The sequence below is a fragment of the Capricornis sumatraensis genome, chromosome 13 (genome assembly GCF_032405125.1).
Source record: "Capricornis sumatraensis isolate serow.1 chromosome 13, serow.2, whole genome shotgun sequence".
Lineage (NCBI taxonomy): Eukaryota > Metazoa > Chordata > Mammalia > Artiodactyla > Bovidae > Capricornis > Capricornis sumatraensis.
Window position 1 is genome coordinate 26,481,564 of NC_091081.1, and position 16,285 is coordinate 26,497,848.

Sequence of the window (16,285 nt, forward strand, 5' to 3'; positions counted from 1 at the left end):
GTAGGACTGAGGTCCCCATTTCTTTGCAATCTGCCAGGTGGGGGCTGTTCTCAGCTCCTAGAGGCCACCCATTTTCCTGGCCACATAACTCCTGTCTTCAAAGCTAGCAGTGGAAAATATCCCTCCCATGAAATGCCTTTCACACTTTGAATCTACTTCTCCAAAAAAAAAAAAAAAAAGCCAGTTCCCTACAAGGGCTCACATGATGATGTCAGGTCTATCTAGGATAATCCCTCTTCAGTTAAAATCAACTGTGCAAAATACGAGAACCTAAACACAGGAGCCATGATTCCATCATCCACAAGTCCCAGGGACTATCCAGGGCTTATCTACAGGAGGTGGGAATCTTGGGCACACCTTAGAGTTCTGCAGCACCTTTTCAACAAGGCAGGTACTTCACGCCTGCCTTCGAGTTGGCAGCAAAAAGAGGATTTTCCCTCACTGGCATGGTCTTTTGTGTTCATTTTTCATAACTGGGCTTCGGGCACTGGCTGGACCCAGCACCAGTGCTGTGTGTGGTTCAGACCTCAAGTATTTACATCTCTAAAATGCCATCCCAGCTGTGACCTTTTCCCTGCTTCGGGGAGTGTTTGTGCTTCAGAAAGGGTTGTGTGTGGCCCTGATCTCTCTCCAGCCTCCCCAGCATCCCTGGTCCCTCTGTCCTGGCTGTCCCCATCAGACAGCCCTGCCTGCACCCCCCACAGGGGGTCAGGACCCAGGGTCCCACAAAGAGGAGAGCCATATCGTAAAAGATTTGAAAATGCTGAGACACTGGAGTGACAGATACTGTGGCCCAACTTCCACTGCTACCAGTGAGGCCCTCCTCTATCTCTGAATGTCCTGCTTCCAGCTGTTCCATGGGGAAAGCTAAGGAAAGCCTTCCCCAGACTCTCAGGGGATTAGTTTCCCCATCAAGGACACAGAAGTATACCTCAGGTTGATTCTTGTGGGTATTTCCAGTCTTACAAGGATCAAGAGTTCCCTGCCATGAGTCTTCTGTCCTGAAATCAGTCTATTTCTCACATGACTCTGGCACATCTTATCCATTTGCCTCACTATTACTGTTGACTAGAAAAGGGCGTTTGGTTGTGAAGCTGCCAGTTTTTGCTTTTCCCCAGAGAAGTCGATGCAGCTGTGCAGTCAGTGTGCAGCTGAGCTTTGAATACCTTTCCAGCTGTCCCCAGCTCAGTTACTGGTGTTTGGTTTCCAGGTTCTTAGTTTAGTTCCCTTTCCCATTTTTTCACTTTCCTCGTGATACCCACCCAGGTAGAGCAGAGAGCAGCTGAAGAGATGGTGAATGAGAGCCCCAGGAATCATGCCACATCAGCGCCCAGGCCAGTGTGTTCTTCCTGTCACTCTGCAGTCTGGGCTGTCCAGAGCCTTGCTGGCACTTACGTCTGAGAGCTCTTCTCTTCTCCACACCCACCTCGGTTGGTTTCTCAGGCAAAGTGCTTACATTGTTGAAATTGTTGTCAGTTTCCCCTTCCTCCTCCTGCTATCCTCTTTGTGTGTCTCAAGAGAAAATCATTTGCTCTTTGCAGAAGACCACCAGTGGCTATTTTCCTTTTCTGGTACTTAGCTCACACGCCTGAAATCTTACAAGTCCTGCTGTGGTGTAACCTGGGCATACAAGTGTTGCTTCATTGATTGGCATATGAGGAAATGTGGGCGAATCTGTGTTTAACGTGCACCTAGCCGACCAGACCGGGTTCTGTGGCATCAGCGGAGGGAACGTACATTCCACCAGACTCGTGCTAGACCAAAGTAGCCTGTGCCCAGAGTAGCGGATAGATTCCATCCTTCGTGTCAGCTTCCGTCAACCACTCAAGGGCTATGTGAAAAAGGACTCTGAGGCCACCCATGGGATGGATGGATGATATCCATCACTCTCATAGGAAGGGGGCGTGGAAGTCCTGGGATAATTCTTTCTTTAGTGATTTCTGCCCATTGTTTCATGCTCTTACGGCACATATGAGAGCACCCGCAAGACTAAGGAAACTTTAAGTAAATCAGGTTTTACTTATATAGTAGAAGCAGAGCCCGTCTGTTTGCAGAAGGATTGGCGAATAGGGGTCTTCACAGCTCTAATGAATACCTTGACCACAGGTACAGGATCCTGCTGGTCAAAGCGCTGTGCATCAGTTTTTCTAGGCCTGGTGATGTGCGGAGGACAGTGGTCATGACGTGTGATTTACTGATCAGAGGACTCCTGGGGCCCCACTTTCGAATGGCATTATTCAGCATTTCCCAGTGCCGCACAGGTCTTGAGCTAGTGTATTAGTGCTTTGTATGTTCACGATGGATGCACAGCATGGGCCGTAAAAGCCACACTACAGAACTGTACATAATAAGGATGTTTTTATTGTAACCTGAATGCTGAGAACTTTTCTTCATGGCAAGGAGCCTGAAGGCACACTCAGTACAACTCATAGCATCTTCTGACCCCTTTCATCAGGAAATGGTTAGTCTGACCACCTCAAGTGGGAAGAAGACGACCACAAGTTCTTATACAAATATTTTCATTGAAATGTAGCTTTTAATAACTTGAGCCTGCGTTTCCTGATTTATTTCCTTTTCTTCATGTTTGTCAACGCAGTGAAGAGGATAAGCAAGATCCGAGCAGAAACATTTCTTACGCAAAATTGCAAGCATGTGAAGGGGTAACGGAGCTGTCCCTTCTAGAAAAGAGAATTTTCTCCAAAACAATTCTGATTGAGTTTCGGGTTTCTGCATTTAATCATGTAACACATAACTTATTGAGTACCTGCTGTGTTTCAGGCACTGTTCTGGGCCCTGGGGATGCAATAATGAAAGGAAAACTGAAGAATAATCGCTGCTTCCAAGGAGCTTACTATTTGTTTCCTTCCATTTTTGTCATTGCTATATTGCCAGTGGCTGGCACATAGTGGGTGCTCAAGAAAGAGCAATTGAATGAGCGGAAATTCTCTAACCCACTGTTTCTCTTTTATCCTTTCTGCCTCAAAGCCAACCCTTTGTTTCATAAAATTATATAAAAGCTGTTAAACATTTATTACAGTAGTAATACTTTTTTTAGTAGATTTTTTTCTTTTTGGATATTTGTGAGTTACATTTTATTTGGGGCAAAATGAAGACTGTGGCCCCGGAGGCAGCACCTTAGATAGTTCTGAGAGGCTGGTCCCAGTAGATTCTTGAAAGATTTTTTTTCTTAGTTTGGTTAGATGTAAGGTTCTGTTTTCAATAGGTTTCTGATGTAGGGTTTTGTTTTGATGGAATTGAAAGAGTAGTTTGTAATGAGAGTTCTCAGTGGTTTTAGATTATTTACTCTGTCACAGGAATGAACTTCTCGAGAAAAAACAGCACTTTATGTCAGTTTTTTAAATTGCGTTTTTCGCCCCAGCATACCTGTTCTCCTAAGGAAGGCGTTCTGGATTGCAGTGTTAACCACATGCATATAAGGAAAACAGCTCTTATACTGTTTCAAAGATATAGCTATAAATTCTGTCTTCTTCATAAATCAGGATTTCTCAAGCTTCATGCATTCACATTTGGAGCCAGGTAATTCTTTGTTGTTAGAGGCTGTCCTGTTCGCCGTAGGAGGCTTTGCAGCACCCTTGGTCTCTCACCATTGGATACCAGCAGTCCTCCTAACCCTCAAGTTGTGCAGCCAGACATGTCCCTTGGTCATGGGCCACAAAGTCACCCACAGCTGAGAACCACTGGCCTAAATGGTGTGATTCTGTGATTCAGGTCACACGTCCTCCAACTACAGCAGATCAGTGGCATCCCTGAGAAAAGCACCTAGGACAAGCAGTGTGTTATTGGCCTTTGTAGAAGCTCAGGGCAACGTTCCACCATGAAAGGGTTCATATGAAGTGAGCAAGATATTTACCAGTCTTGTGAAATAACACCAACAACAAATGATGAAAATCCTTCAGCCAATCATGCCTTGGAGATACTTTGCATTTCCTATTGGAAACTTGTTAAAAATCGTATTCGTTTACCATAAGTTAGCGAGCATGTTGGACAGAGTACACTGTAAGTTAATCTGGAATGATTTACACGTAAATGTGTTCCAGATTTGGTGAGCTCAGCTCGAGCAGCAGGCGGCTTGTTTCCAAACATTTCCATTCTCAGGAACTGACATTCAGTTTAATAAGTATTTACTGAAACATGTAATGTGAGAGGGCCTTAAACAGTCTGATATTGCTTCCATGACCCCAGCCGGCATGAAAGCAGTGCTCAGAAAAGTGCTCCCCCAGAGTCTCTGTGTCTGATGTGGCATACCCATTTTGGTTTGCAAGATATAGAGAGATACTAGTTCTTTCCTTGCTCCTCACCGCCTCATGTCCCTTCTGGTCCTGTACCAGCTGTACTCTCCCCGGTGGATACATGTAGTTACACGTGATGTCATGTGTTTCTTATTTGGTTCTTTGTTCCCAAATGGGCCACTTTTCAGAACTTTGGCAGGAACATCCATTGCATTTTCTACCTCCCCGCCGACAGCTGGACAGGGTATTACAGGGTATTGCAGTCCAAAGTGGGGTCATTTAACCAACTCACCTTCCATTTTTTAATCTTCTTCACTTCTCACACATGCCAGTAGATTCTAAAACACAGGGCACACTGCTGATAAAAGTTGCTGGAAGAAGGGTTGGCTTTGAGGCAGAAAGGATAAAAGAGAAACAGTGGGTTAGAGAATTTCTGCTCATTCAATTGCTCTTTATTGAGCACCCACTATGTGCCAGCCACTGGCAATATAGCAATGACAAAAATGGACAGGACCCTGCTTTCCTGGAACTCACAATCTACTGGGCAGTGAGACAAGTGGGAAGGCCGTGTTTTCATATGGCACAATAGATGCTGTAAAGAGAGAAACCAAGATGCCATATGAGCATTGAGGAAGAGCAGCACCCCAGCCTGGGGGATGGCGGGGAATCAGAGAAGGCTTTGCAGAGGAAGTGGTGTCTCTTAACTGAGACATGAAGATTATATTGTGTATCATAGAGGGAGAGGGAGGGACTTACTTCCCTGGTGGTCCAGGGGTTAAGACTTCACCTTGCAATGCAGGGAGTGTGGGTTCAATCCCTGGTCAGGAAGCTAAGATCCCATACATCTCCGTGGCCAAAAAAACAAAACATAGAACAGAAACAATATTGTAACAAATAAAGACTTTTTTTAAATGGTCCATATCAAAGAAAAAAACCAGAGAGGAGAGGACAAAGGGGTTCAAAGCCATGTTTCAAGGACAAACGGTGAGTGGGAAGAATAGAATCTTAAGCACTGAGAAGTCAGGCATGTTTGGATGGTAGAGTGAGAGACAGGGCTGAGAAATCAACAAAGAGGAGCCAGTGACGGACGAGCTTCAGGACTCATATGAGAACACCTGGGTCTTGGCTGATGCTCTTTCCTGAGACCAGCACCGACACCGTAGGTTTAGTTGGAAGGAGGATGGGGTGACAGTGATTCAAGTTTTAATTCACCACTAATTCTAGAACGTGGGAATGAGCTTTTAAGTGTTTCTGAAAGATGTCAAAAGCTAATGGAAATTTTAAAAGTTAATTAGCCTGTTTAAATGATTTTCTGACTGTAGGCTATCTTGACATCCTGCGAATACACTCAGCCCTCTTAGTTTCTGCCAACTGGATTTTTTTCATCTAGTGATTATTTCTTAATTTTGATACTTATCTTATTGCTTAAAATTTACCAAATGTGTGTCTGTGAATGAGTACCCATGAATGAAGAAGTACAGTGAGCTATTTAAGGGCTATATTCTGGCTTTTCCAACACGCCTGTATTCTCTTCAGATTTCCTTTGCTGTGATGGAGGGTTTTATTCTAATGTTTTATTCTAATACTGCACAGACTCATTTTTGAGAGCATACACTATTTTTTAAGGCGATTAGAGAAAACCAAGTTCTATTATTGGACAGCCTTTGGCAGGCATCTGATATTAGGATTGTAAGGGTGCAGACCTCACATGAGGGAAGATACTACATGGTGAACATCATGCTCTGTGTTGACCCCATCGCCCAGAGCATATGAGGAATAAATGTGATGGTCAAGTTAAGGGCACTGAGATTGCTTCCAGCCGTCAACCCCAGCCTCTGCTTTTCATGGCCCTCTAGGCCTGAAATACCACATGGCGAATTTTGTAAAAGATTCCCCTTTATAGTCAAGCAACCCAGCCACTAGGGGGCATCCAAGTTCACGTGCCTCTTTCTGTTTCTTTTCAACAGGAATTTAGATAATGGGCTGTGTGCAATGTAAGGATAAAGAAGCAACAAAACTGACGGAGGAGAGGGATGGCAGTCTGAACCAGAGCTCCGGGTACCGCTATGGTACAGACCCCACTCCTCAGCACTACCCCAGCTTCGGCGTGACCTCCATCCCGAACTACAACAACTTCCACGGGGCCGGGGGCCAAGGACTCACCGTCTTCGGGGGTGTGAACTCTTCGTCTCATACTGGGACCTTGCGAACGAGAGGAGGAACAGGTCAGGATGAAGCTGCTCTTAAATCTTTTAGCAGCTGAACATTTGTGCTCCTTTGACGTTTAAGTTTTTAATCACTCTCCAGCTCCCTGCTACCAGATGAAAGGCTCTTAAAATCACTAAAGCTTGATGGACAAATCTAGATACTGGCAACAGCGGCGCGGGGGTCCCCCAGCTGCTGCTCTGTGAGGATCCTGTGAGGGTTAACCAGGCACAACTTTCTGAGTCACTTGAGTCCAGTGGCTCTCAACCTTGGCTGGCTGGCTTGGAATAACTAGGCAGCTTTTTCAAAATACAGATACCTGAGCCCCACCCTCGCCCCCAATCCCAGATCTTTTGAATCAGAAGGTTCAGGACTGGATATGAGCGTGGATGTTTTGAGTTCTCCAGCTATGAAAGCACTCCTTCCCCACGACTCCCAGTTCAGAGTGTTTCCAGGGGAGTACCTGCCCTTCCAGCTTCCTAATTAACCTCCATCCTGCCTGTCACTTCCCAGCTGGTGGGCTCATTTGGCTGTATTATTTTTTGGCAATTTGTCTTCACTGATTGTCTCTCTCTAATCCTCCCATTGCCTTCTATATGGCAGAGTTTATCGGCCCGCAAGTATTTTCACCTCTTTTGTATTTTAAAATTGAATCCTGTGTATCCTTAAGGGATCTTCTCTTTTTTTTTTTTTTAACTTTTCCTTCTTTTTTCCCTAGGCTGTATTTCACTGCTATGTGCATTTGCTGACTTAGCTAATACTTCGTAAAATATCTGGCGTGTGTTCTCAGACATATGTTTTCTGAAATATTTGTAAGATATCTCATGCATCCTTAATCTTCCAAAGCCTCTCCCAGTATGTGAACCATGGTAACTAGATATTTGACATAACTTGTTCCAAAACTGTCTTATTTATTATAAAAGTTTTTTAAATATATATAAAATACATCAATCCTTATGTTCTCAGTTCAGCTAGGAGCAGAGGTCCTATAAAATAGCCCGCTATACTTTTTACGTGGGGAATTGGCACTACCAAGGCCTCTCTTCCTTCTGCACCCAACAGGGTAGTATAGTTATATCCAGGGGACCTGACCCAGAGCTTTGGGCAACTAGCTACTTCTGTGCTGCCAACACTTCACGCTCTTTTCAGTAGAAAAAAAATATTTATGTTCATCCTTATGGTGAATGTAGCTTTCCCTTGAGAGCAGGCCTTACATGGGTGCCTGGAGGCTGAGTACACTGCCTTATCCTTCCAGTCTTTCTGGAAGGCACCTGGAGTGGAGGGCTGAAGGAAAGAAATCATTAGGCAGTCTAGGGACGTCTGTCTCTGGAGGATGTGGGGTGGGGGGGAACGAACCAGAGGTGCACCCAGCACACACACCCCATGCCTGCTGGGAGAAGGCGAGCGCTCTGCAGTCTTTTCCCGGGCCTGATGTGGCTCCTCATGGGGGTAAATGTGTGTCAGGTAAAGGGTGTCTTGTCAGTGCTGCAGAGCTCTGCCCATCTGAACTGTAATGTTGCTACTTGTTGCCCTTGGTTGTGGCCGTAATATAATATTAACATATATCTCTTCCTGAAGACTCATTCCAAGTGTGCAGAGAGAAATCCTTCAGCCCTGGGTTTTAGTCAGCTCAAATAATGCTTCCTTTCACGAAGACTGAGGCATAAACTCAGCTCTTAACTCTGGTTTCACGCGTTAATTACAACACTGCCTGATGTTATCAGTGCCGATTAGATGTAAATTTTGAGAATGAGGCTTTAGTGAAGATTTAATTTCTTGGAATTAATTTTCCCTGGTGTAATAATCTCCCCCATTTTGATTTTGTTTTTTTGTCAGGAGTGACCCTGTTTGTGGCCCTTTATGACTATGAAGCACGGACGGAAGATGACCTGAGTTTTCACAAAGGAGAAAAATTTCAAATATTGAACAGCTCGTAAGTTTGGAGCGGGAGAAGAAAGCGGGCGTGCCTTTCAGGCCGGGAAGTGATTCTAGTGTTAGCAGTCTGCACCTTTTTCCATATCTCTGAAATGCTAAGAGAGCACTTGCTCATCAATTCACTAATTCTTAGCAATTCAACTTGAGGAAAGAGTCGATGAACCAGTGTGGTATTCTATGGTGCTGTGTGTCCAGGGAGCTTTTTGGGAGCGTAGAAGCAGAGTCAGTGGTTTTGGTTTAAAGGCTGTCTCCCTCTACAAATCTACAGTTTCAGATGATTGGCATGGGGCTTGCCTGCCCATATTACCCTCTCTCTGCCCTGAGATTTTCTTCAGATTTCACGTGTCACCCTGGCCTCATGTAAGGCTGGCAACACATTCCATTTTCAAAACTGCTAAATATTCTAATTGGTGAAGCCTGTAGAGGCATTTTGCCATAATGAAAATTTGCAGTTGACTAAAACCTTTGTAAGGTGGAAGGATAACCGATTTGGCCCGCTTGAGAATGACGACAGTGCGTGCCTTTTCAATGTGGCCAGTAGGAACCGCCCGCTATGCAGGCAATGGGGAAATGGCAAGGGCGAGAATCACTCATTTTTCAAATGCTCCATTTAATACTTCCTTTAGGGGCGTCCCTGGTGGCTCAGAGGTTAAAGCGTCTGCCCGCAATGCGGGAGACCTGGGTTCGATCCGTGGGTCGGGAAGTTCCCCTGGAGAAGGAAATAGCAACCCACTCCAGTATTCTTGCCTGGAGAATCCCAAGGACGGAGGAGCCTGGTGGGCCACAGTTCACGGAGTCGCAAAGAGTTGGACACGACTGAGCGACTTCCCTTTCACTTTAGGGAGAGTAAAATATGAGTCAGATTTCCCTTCAGTTTTTAAATATTGCTTCTATTAGGTTCAGGCAAGGTGCACAGGTCAGGGCCCGCCCGAAAAATTCAAGCTCAAAAGAAAATGATGTCCCGTGTGTCTAAGTCAGGCCCCCTCCCCTACTCCTCAAGTTTCCTTCGTGAGCGCCCCCTAGTGTCTGGGGAAAATAAGGGCGGAGAGCCCGTTAGAAAGGTCCAGTTAATCTGCCCTCTGCCTGCTGAGCAAACTGGATTGTGTGATGGTGAAAGGCCCGGACGCCTGGCACTTCTGCTCTCCCACAGCCCTGCTCACCCTGCACATCCCAGGAAAGAGGAGTAGTCCTTGGAGCAAGGAACTCCCCCAGGCCCTGAACATTGCCTCCTTGTAAAGCCCTCCCCTCCCCTCAAACGCCCCCAACTCAGGACCACCTCTCAAGGACAGGAATGGAATTCCTCCCATATTAGGCCGGTGACTCTTCCAGACATCAGAAGGCACTGTGTCTCTAGTTACAGGACTTTTTTTTGTCACCACTAACAGGGGGGTGGATAGGATTTTTTTTTTAACTTTTTATTTAAATTACGTATGGTCAAGCGCACAGATCAAAAGTGTGCCTGGTGGTGCTTACACAATAACACCACTCAACTAGAAAATAGTTCAGGTGGTACCTTGTATGTCGTACGTATTTTACCACAGTTTTTTAAAGGTGTACCTTTCGCAGAATTTTCACAAACGAAACATACCTATGTAACGTGTACTGGGATCAAGAAGAACATTACCTGCCCACCCCGTCCCCCAGCCCTCCTCCTGTAGCCACAGGAATTTTTCTTTAACTAGTGAACAGCTGCTATTTGTTGAGGGCTCTTAGGTGCCAGCCATGTGCTAAGTTGCAGACGTTCTCATTTGCCCTTCACAGCAACTGAGGTGCGTCTCGTAGTCATCTTTTGACATAGGAGGAGCCAGAGGCTCAGGTTAGAGAGTAGCCCAGGTACGTGGAGCTAGCAGGTGGCAGAGCCAAGGGTGAGATGTGGGGATGGCATACTGAGTGCAGCGTCAGGTTCGGGGCTGGAAAGGCCCAAGTCAGGAAACTGAACCATTGGAGTTACATACAGGTTTGAGGGGAAGTGGGGGAGGGGCATTTGGCTTTGATCTCTTCTGATTTCTGATTCCTTGTTGTTAATTCGATGCTCAGATGAATGCTTCTTGTCAGAGGCTGCTAATTTCAAATTCTGAAATACCACCTTCCTTCCCCTCCCTATTTTATTCAGTATTTCCTAAATGCCAGGATTAGTTAGAACTTTTCAATTCATTTGTAACTTCTAAAAGGTAAGAATTCAGAAATATAAGAAGTACCTTAAGTGACTCTCTTAGGTTTTCCCCACACTGCACATGGGTCTGCACATCCAGTTTGCAGGGCACTTGGAAAGCCAGTCGTTGCCAAAATCTAATTTGTGACTTCCTCTTTTGTTAAGCTGGGTCAGATCTGGAATGGCTTCTGATTGGAATTTTGGAGAAACACTCGAGGAAGATCCAATCTACCTCAATCTATATTTCGTGATTTGCATGCGTGGTCTTTAATGTTTACAGAAGGCATTTGAGGCTCAGACCCCATTCCCTTAGAAGACAATATTACAAAGGATTTTTTTTCCCCTTTAATGTTCTTCCTTCTTGCCAGTGGAATTTCTCATCCTACGTGCCATTTAAATGCCCTTTTTCAAGGTTATGGAGCGTTGAAAATAAAGTTTTTGTAACAAACACAATATGCTGAAGTCAAGGGTAATAACAGGGAAGGGAAGATGGTGACGGAAGAACAAAGCAGTAATGCAGAACCAGATGGCGTGCGTCTCCCTCCCCTTCCCCAGCCTCTCCTGGGGCCCTGGCTCCCATCCCTTGAAAGACAGGGAGGGACAGGGCTGTGTTCTCCCTGGGGCAGCTGCCACACCTCCCAGCGTGGGTCCTCCCACTCCTTTCCCTGTCCAGAGGCAGAATCTGAAGGCCTCCGGGCAGGCTTTCGTGTTTTAAGGTGCAGCGTAAACCGTGTGATGTGCTTGTGTGGCTGTGCCCCTGGCCCGAGCTGGTGGCACTGCCTCCCACCACGGGGAGGAGAGGCCCCTCCCTGACTGGTGTAGGTGCTCAGTGCAGGGTGTTCGGACATTACTAAACTTGATCCGTTTTTGAATACAGAATTCACCTGTTTTATTCCTATTTTTGCATTTCATGACTACTGCTGTACCACCAGAAACAGCAACTCTAAAATATAATCAATGTTTTACAGAGTGGAACAGTGCTCGTGGCCTAGGGTGCTGTCAATAGTTGTGTCCAACTCTCTGCAACCCCACGGACTGTAGCCCGCCAGGCTCCTGTGTCCATGGAATTTTCCAGGCAAGAATACTGGAGTGGGTTGCCGTTTTCTCCTCCAGGGGATCTTCCCAACCCAGGGATCAAACCCACTTCTGCATTAGCAGGTGGATTCTTTGTCACTGACCCACCTGGGAAGCCCCCATGGCCTACAGTAGTGACTCCTTTAAAGTTCTTTTCATTGTAATAAGAAGAAATCTGGTTTAGAGCCCATGTAAGCTTTTGACCAAACTGTTTTGGATATGCTCTGTGAGAGTAAGATGGGTGGTGACCAAATTTAGAAAGAATCCAGCATTTATAATAATAATGCGCCAAAGCTCCATAGATCAAGGCTGACTTCTGTTTGCAAATGTCATTTCCTGGCTCCATCGGGGCTCCAAACTCCCAGCTCCTGGGACCACAAGCCCTCTGAGCAGCTCTGGAGAATGGGAAGAGGTTCTTTTAATATGTGTTTAAACTAGAGCAAGAGGGGAAGCTGTGATGGAAATTTCTATTCTAAACCAGAGCCAAGGCTTAAATCATGTATTTGAATCAGAGCAAGATAACAGTTGAAGAAAAATCTCACCAACTCTTAAATTAATGAAATAACTGGACTGTAAGAACTGTTTAAAGAAATGCAATTTTAATAATACTAATTACTCATGGTAACTCAAAGAAAGAAAAAGTAACCTAGTAAAGATCCTGTTTTCCTAAATCAAGCTGAATAATTTGTATGAAGTATGTTATTTATTTGTAAGTGAATTGGGCTTCCAGTGTATTAAAACATGATTCATTCATCTGCTCAGAAGGGTCCTTTTGCTATCTTCAGTCTACACCAGCCTGTCTGGGCACAACATGTGAGTTACTACATTGTGTCCTTGTCATCTCCTGTGGTGGGGAAAGTGACCCTAGATGGCCTCGAAAAGAGAAAAGGATTTTATCTTTCTCAGCTTCTCGAGTAACTGAAAACCTTTGTGAGATTAATAGAGTCGTTCAAGAGAAAATCGTGAATTCCTAATACATGACTTTAGAATGATCTGATAGTTGGATTCTAATCAGTGCTAAACTATTTAGGTGCCAAAACCAAAATGAGATAGTTAATGCTCGATTTGAAATGGAAAGAACTTGATCACCTGGATAAGGCTGGGCTTGTCACAACTTGGAGCAAAGTATATTGGTTTCCTGTCCCAGATGACATTTCCATGTACCTGAAAATTGATAGTATCGACTTTTTTTTTTTCTAAATTCAAATCAATTAAAACTAACTCAATAAGGGTTATTTTACAGTAAAAAATAAATAAGCCTCTGCTGCAAGTACTTAATATTTTCCTTACTGTTTGGGAGATTTCCCAGGTGTGTGTGGTGGGAAGCACAGAGAAAGAGAAGAAAGCCTGGCAGTGATATGTAGTTATTTTCTATAATGAAATGTCTCCATCTAGTGGAAGTTCAGAGCGGTAAATGTCACCGCATTAAAATGATAATGGCTCCAAAGCAGTTTCCTTAAACACGTGCAGTGTGCAAAGAAAAAAATAAACTTCCACATATGTTCTTAGATGATGTCCTTGCAACTGCACGCATTTCCCTTGACAGATGTAGAAATGAAACCAATACAGACTGTTACAGTGTTAACAATTGTAATGTCATAATTTGAACCTGCAAGGCAGAGGGACAAGCTCGGGGAGCTGCACAGGGTAGATTCCACACAGCCAGCACCAGTCTAGTTCTTAAGTGGGGTGGTGGGTTCACAGGGGTTCACAGGTTCACAGGTGTACCTGTAGTCTTTGGGATGCATAAATTACTCCTTGAACTAAATTTAAAATTTTTAATAAAGGAATTTCTGGGTGCAATGATCTCCCTCTTTTGATTGCTTTGTTTAAATTTAATAGAGTAATGAAAGACTGAAAAACTAATTCGAACATCAGTTTTTTAAAGGCTTTGCCAGCACCCTGTTTGCTTGTGAGCCCTTCTGTGTGGCTTGTGCCACCTGACACTTCCCGCAGCTGCACCTGTAGCACCGATGGGCTTGTCACCGTCTGTCTGTCGTTGTGTGAAATCCTGTCTGGAGTGGCTGCTCATCATCACCTTGCTCAGGGTCAGGCTTTAGAGGCTGAGTCACAGAGTGAAGCTTGCGTTTAACACAGAGGCTGGTCATCCTCCACCTAATTGCATCCATCTGGGGAGGATCCTGACCAGGGTCCGGAGCCAACATTTCTCTTCCCTGTCGGAGGGCTTTGACACACAGGTCAGTGAAAAAGTGATTTCAAACAAACAGCCTGGAATTGCCCGTGCTTCCTCCAAGGACCAAAAAAGGCAAGAGAGAAGGTGCTGGGCATCTGGTGATCAAAAGTCTGGGAGGCCTCCATCTGCTCAGGGGCAGTTGGGTCCTCCCTTGCTCCTCCCGCTCTTGACCACAGTCTCGTGGAGGGCTCTGTGACACCGTCCGTGTCAGAGCTACAGCCCCACATACACACTGACCTTTGTTGATGGAGGCGGAGGCACACACTCTGCTCTGCCCGTGCTCTCTGTCACGTGCAGCTGTGTGAGTCTGATCGTATGAACTCTGACCATTCCATCTATTCATTTGCCTCAAGCTGAGTCGTGTTTCACGTCCCCCTTTCCATCTGTCTGCCCACAGCACGGAGCGCCCAACAGATGAGGCCATGCTGTGGCTGAGACACCGGGCTGAAGTGCTGAGACTAAGACTCTCAGCCTCTTAGCGAGGTCTTTTCCTCCCCCTGCACTGGCGCCCACACAGCTGCACCCACCCTTCCTCCCCTGCCCCCCGGACTCGGGCCAGTGCTGTCAATACCTGATGAAATAACCTCAGAGTGAAAATGTATGAGCAAGTTATAACCCACTGTAAGCTTTATTCTTCTACCCATTTTCTTGAAAGCGAACAAGGCAGATATTCAGAGAGCCTGCGTCCTTTATTGGGCCTCCTAACAGGCCACCTTTCTGAAATTGTAACTATGAAGGGCTTCCCAGGTGATACAGTGGTAAAGAATTCACCTGCCAATTCAGGAGACTCAAGAGATACATGTTCGATCCCCGGGTCAGGAAGATCCCCTGAAGTAGAAAATGGCAAGCCACTCCAGTACTCTTGCCTGGAGAATCCCGTGGACAGAGGAGCCTGGCGGGCTACAGCCCATAGGGTCACAAAGAGTCAGACATCACTGAGCGACTAAACACACAGACACACACATGCAACTATAGTGTCTGTCTGTTGTCTGTCTGTCCCCTTCTCCCTTTTTCCTTTCTTTCTTTCAAATCATTTACTAGCTGACAAAATAACGTTAAAGCCAGTGGCCTGCATAGAGGTACCAGGACACTGGGGATGAAGTAGAGACTGTTAGCCAAATTAGCACAATCAGCGCATCCTTTATTTTCTCCCAGCTTTATTGAGATATAATTGGAAATATGACATTGTATAAGTTTAAGGTGTGCAATGTGATGGGTTGACAGATGTATGTTGTGAAATGTTTACTACAAGAAGGTTGGTTAACACATCCCTCACTTCACATAATTACGATTTTGTTGTTGGTACAATGTTTTCCATAAGTAGGCAGTGATTGAGTTCCCTTCCCCTCCAAGTTGGAGACACTTACCAAGCCAAAGGGACTTCCTGGGCGGTGCTAGTGGCAAAAAAAAAAAAAAAAAACCTGCCTGCCAGCGCAGAAGACATAAGCCACAGAGGTTCGATCCCTGCATCAGGAAGATCCCCTGGAGTAGGAAATGGCAACCCACTCCAGCATTCTTGCCTGGAGAGTCCCATGGAGCTTGGTGGGCTATAGTCCATAGCGTTGCAAAGAGTCGGACACAACTGAAATAACTTAGCACGCACCAAGCCAAATGCCCTCTTCCCCATCAGTGCTCCCTCGTGAAGGGTCATACATTCTGAATTCATAAACAAAGCGAGAGGTGACAGACAAAGCTGGACTCCTCTCCCAGCTAATGTGGATTGCACGCATTTGACCCTCGCAGAAAGCTGTGTGGGAGTTGTTTGGAAAAATGAGGTAGTAGAATGACTAGAAGGTGGTCATATGCTCCCACTACACCGAGTCTGTGACTGCAGAACACTGAACTGGTGGACATATTCACTTCCTTTTCTCTTTTTTTTTTCCTCCAGGGAAGGAGATTGGTGGGAAGCGCGCTCCTTGACAACTGGAGAGACGGGTTACATTCCCAGCAATTATGTGGCTCCAGTTGACTCCATCCAGGCAGAAGAGTACGTTTTGCTGTTTTCTCTTAACTACTTGCTTTTCCAAGTTAGTTGCCCTGATAAATTCATTAACCTTGTGCAAGAGGAAGAAGCAGTTCCCTGGAGCCATTAAGCGGGGAGCGGATGTGGCAGTGCTGTGACCTTCGGGCTCTATGCCGTGGTGTTTGCCCCATTGCGTAATGCTTGTACCCTGATTAACTTAATGTTTTTCTTAAAGCCTGCTCACGTTTTAAAAACATTTATTTCGAGAAGAAACTTTATAGTAGCACCTCAAATGAAAACCCAGTATTACTTGCCATATATAGAAATAACCATAAGAACGTGATGAAATTCTACCTAGAGCCTGCATTACTGGCCGCTCCAGGATCTAAGCCTGCAGTCTGCTGAAGAAAAGAGGGGAGGGGAAGGAAGAAAGGAGGGATGGAGACAGAGAGAAAGGGAGGTGTAAGTAATCGTTCAAGATCAATTTGAGATTTTTCTCCTCAGCGTACACG

The 16,285-nt window shown here is 45.4% G+C and overlaps 1 protein-coding gene across 2 annotated transcripts in view; it reads left to right on the forward strand.

Annotated features, from left to right (window-relative positions):
• The window catches only part of FYN (FYN proto-oncogene, Src family tyrosine kinase), a 117,060-nt gene that overhangs the window by 57,092 nt on the left and 43,683 nt on the right, over positions 1–16,285 (forward strand). For both annotated transcript variants that reach the window (XM_068985356.1, XM_068985357.1), the window contains exons 2-4: positions 6,218–6,475; positions 8,292–8,388; positions 15,699–15,797. In XM_068985356.1, the coding sequence (XP_068841457.1) occupies positions 6,229–6,475; positions 8,292–8,388; positions 15,699–15,797 (443 nt within the window). In that variant the 5' untranslated portion in view covers positions 6,218–6,228. The remainder of the gene's footprint in view (positions 1–6,217; positions 6,476–8,291; positions 8,389–15,698; positions 15,798–16,285) is intronic.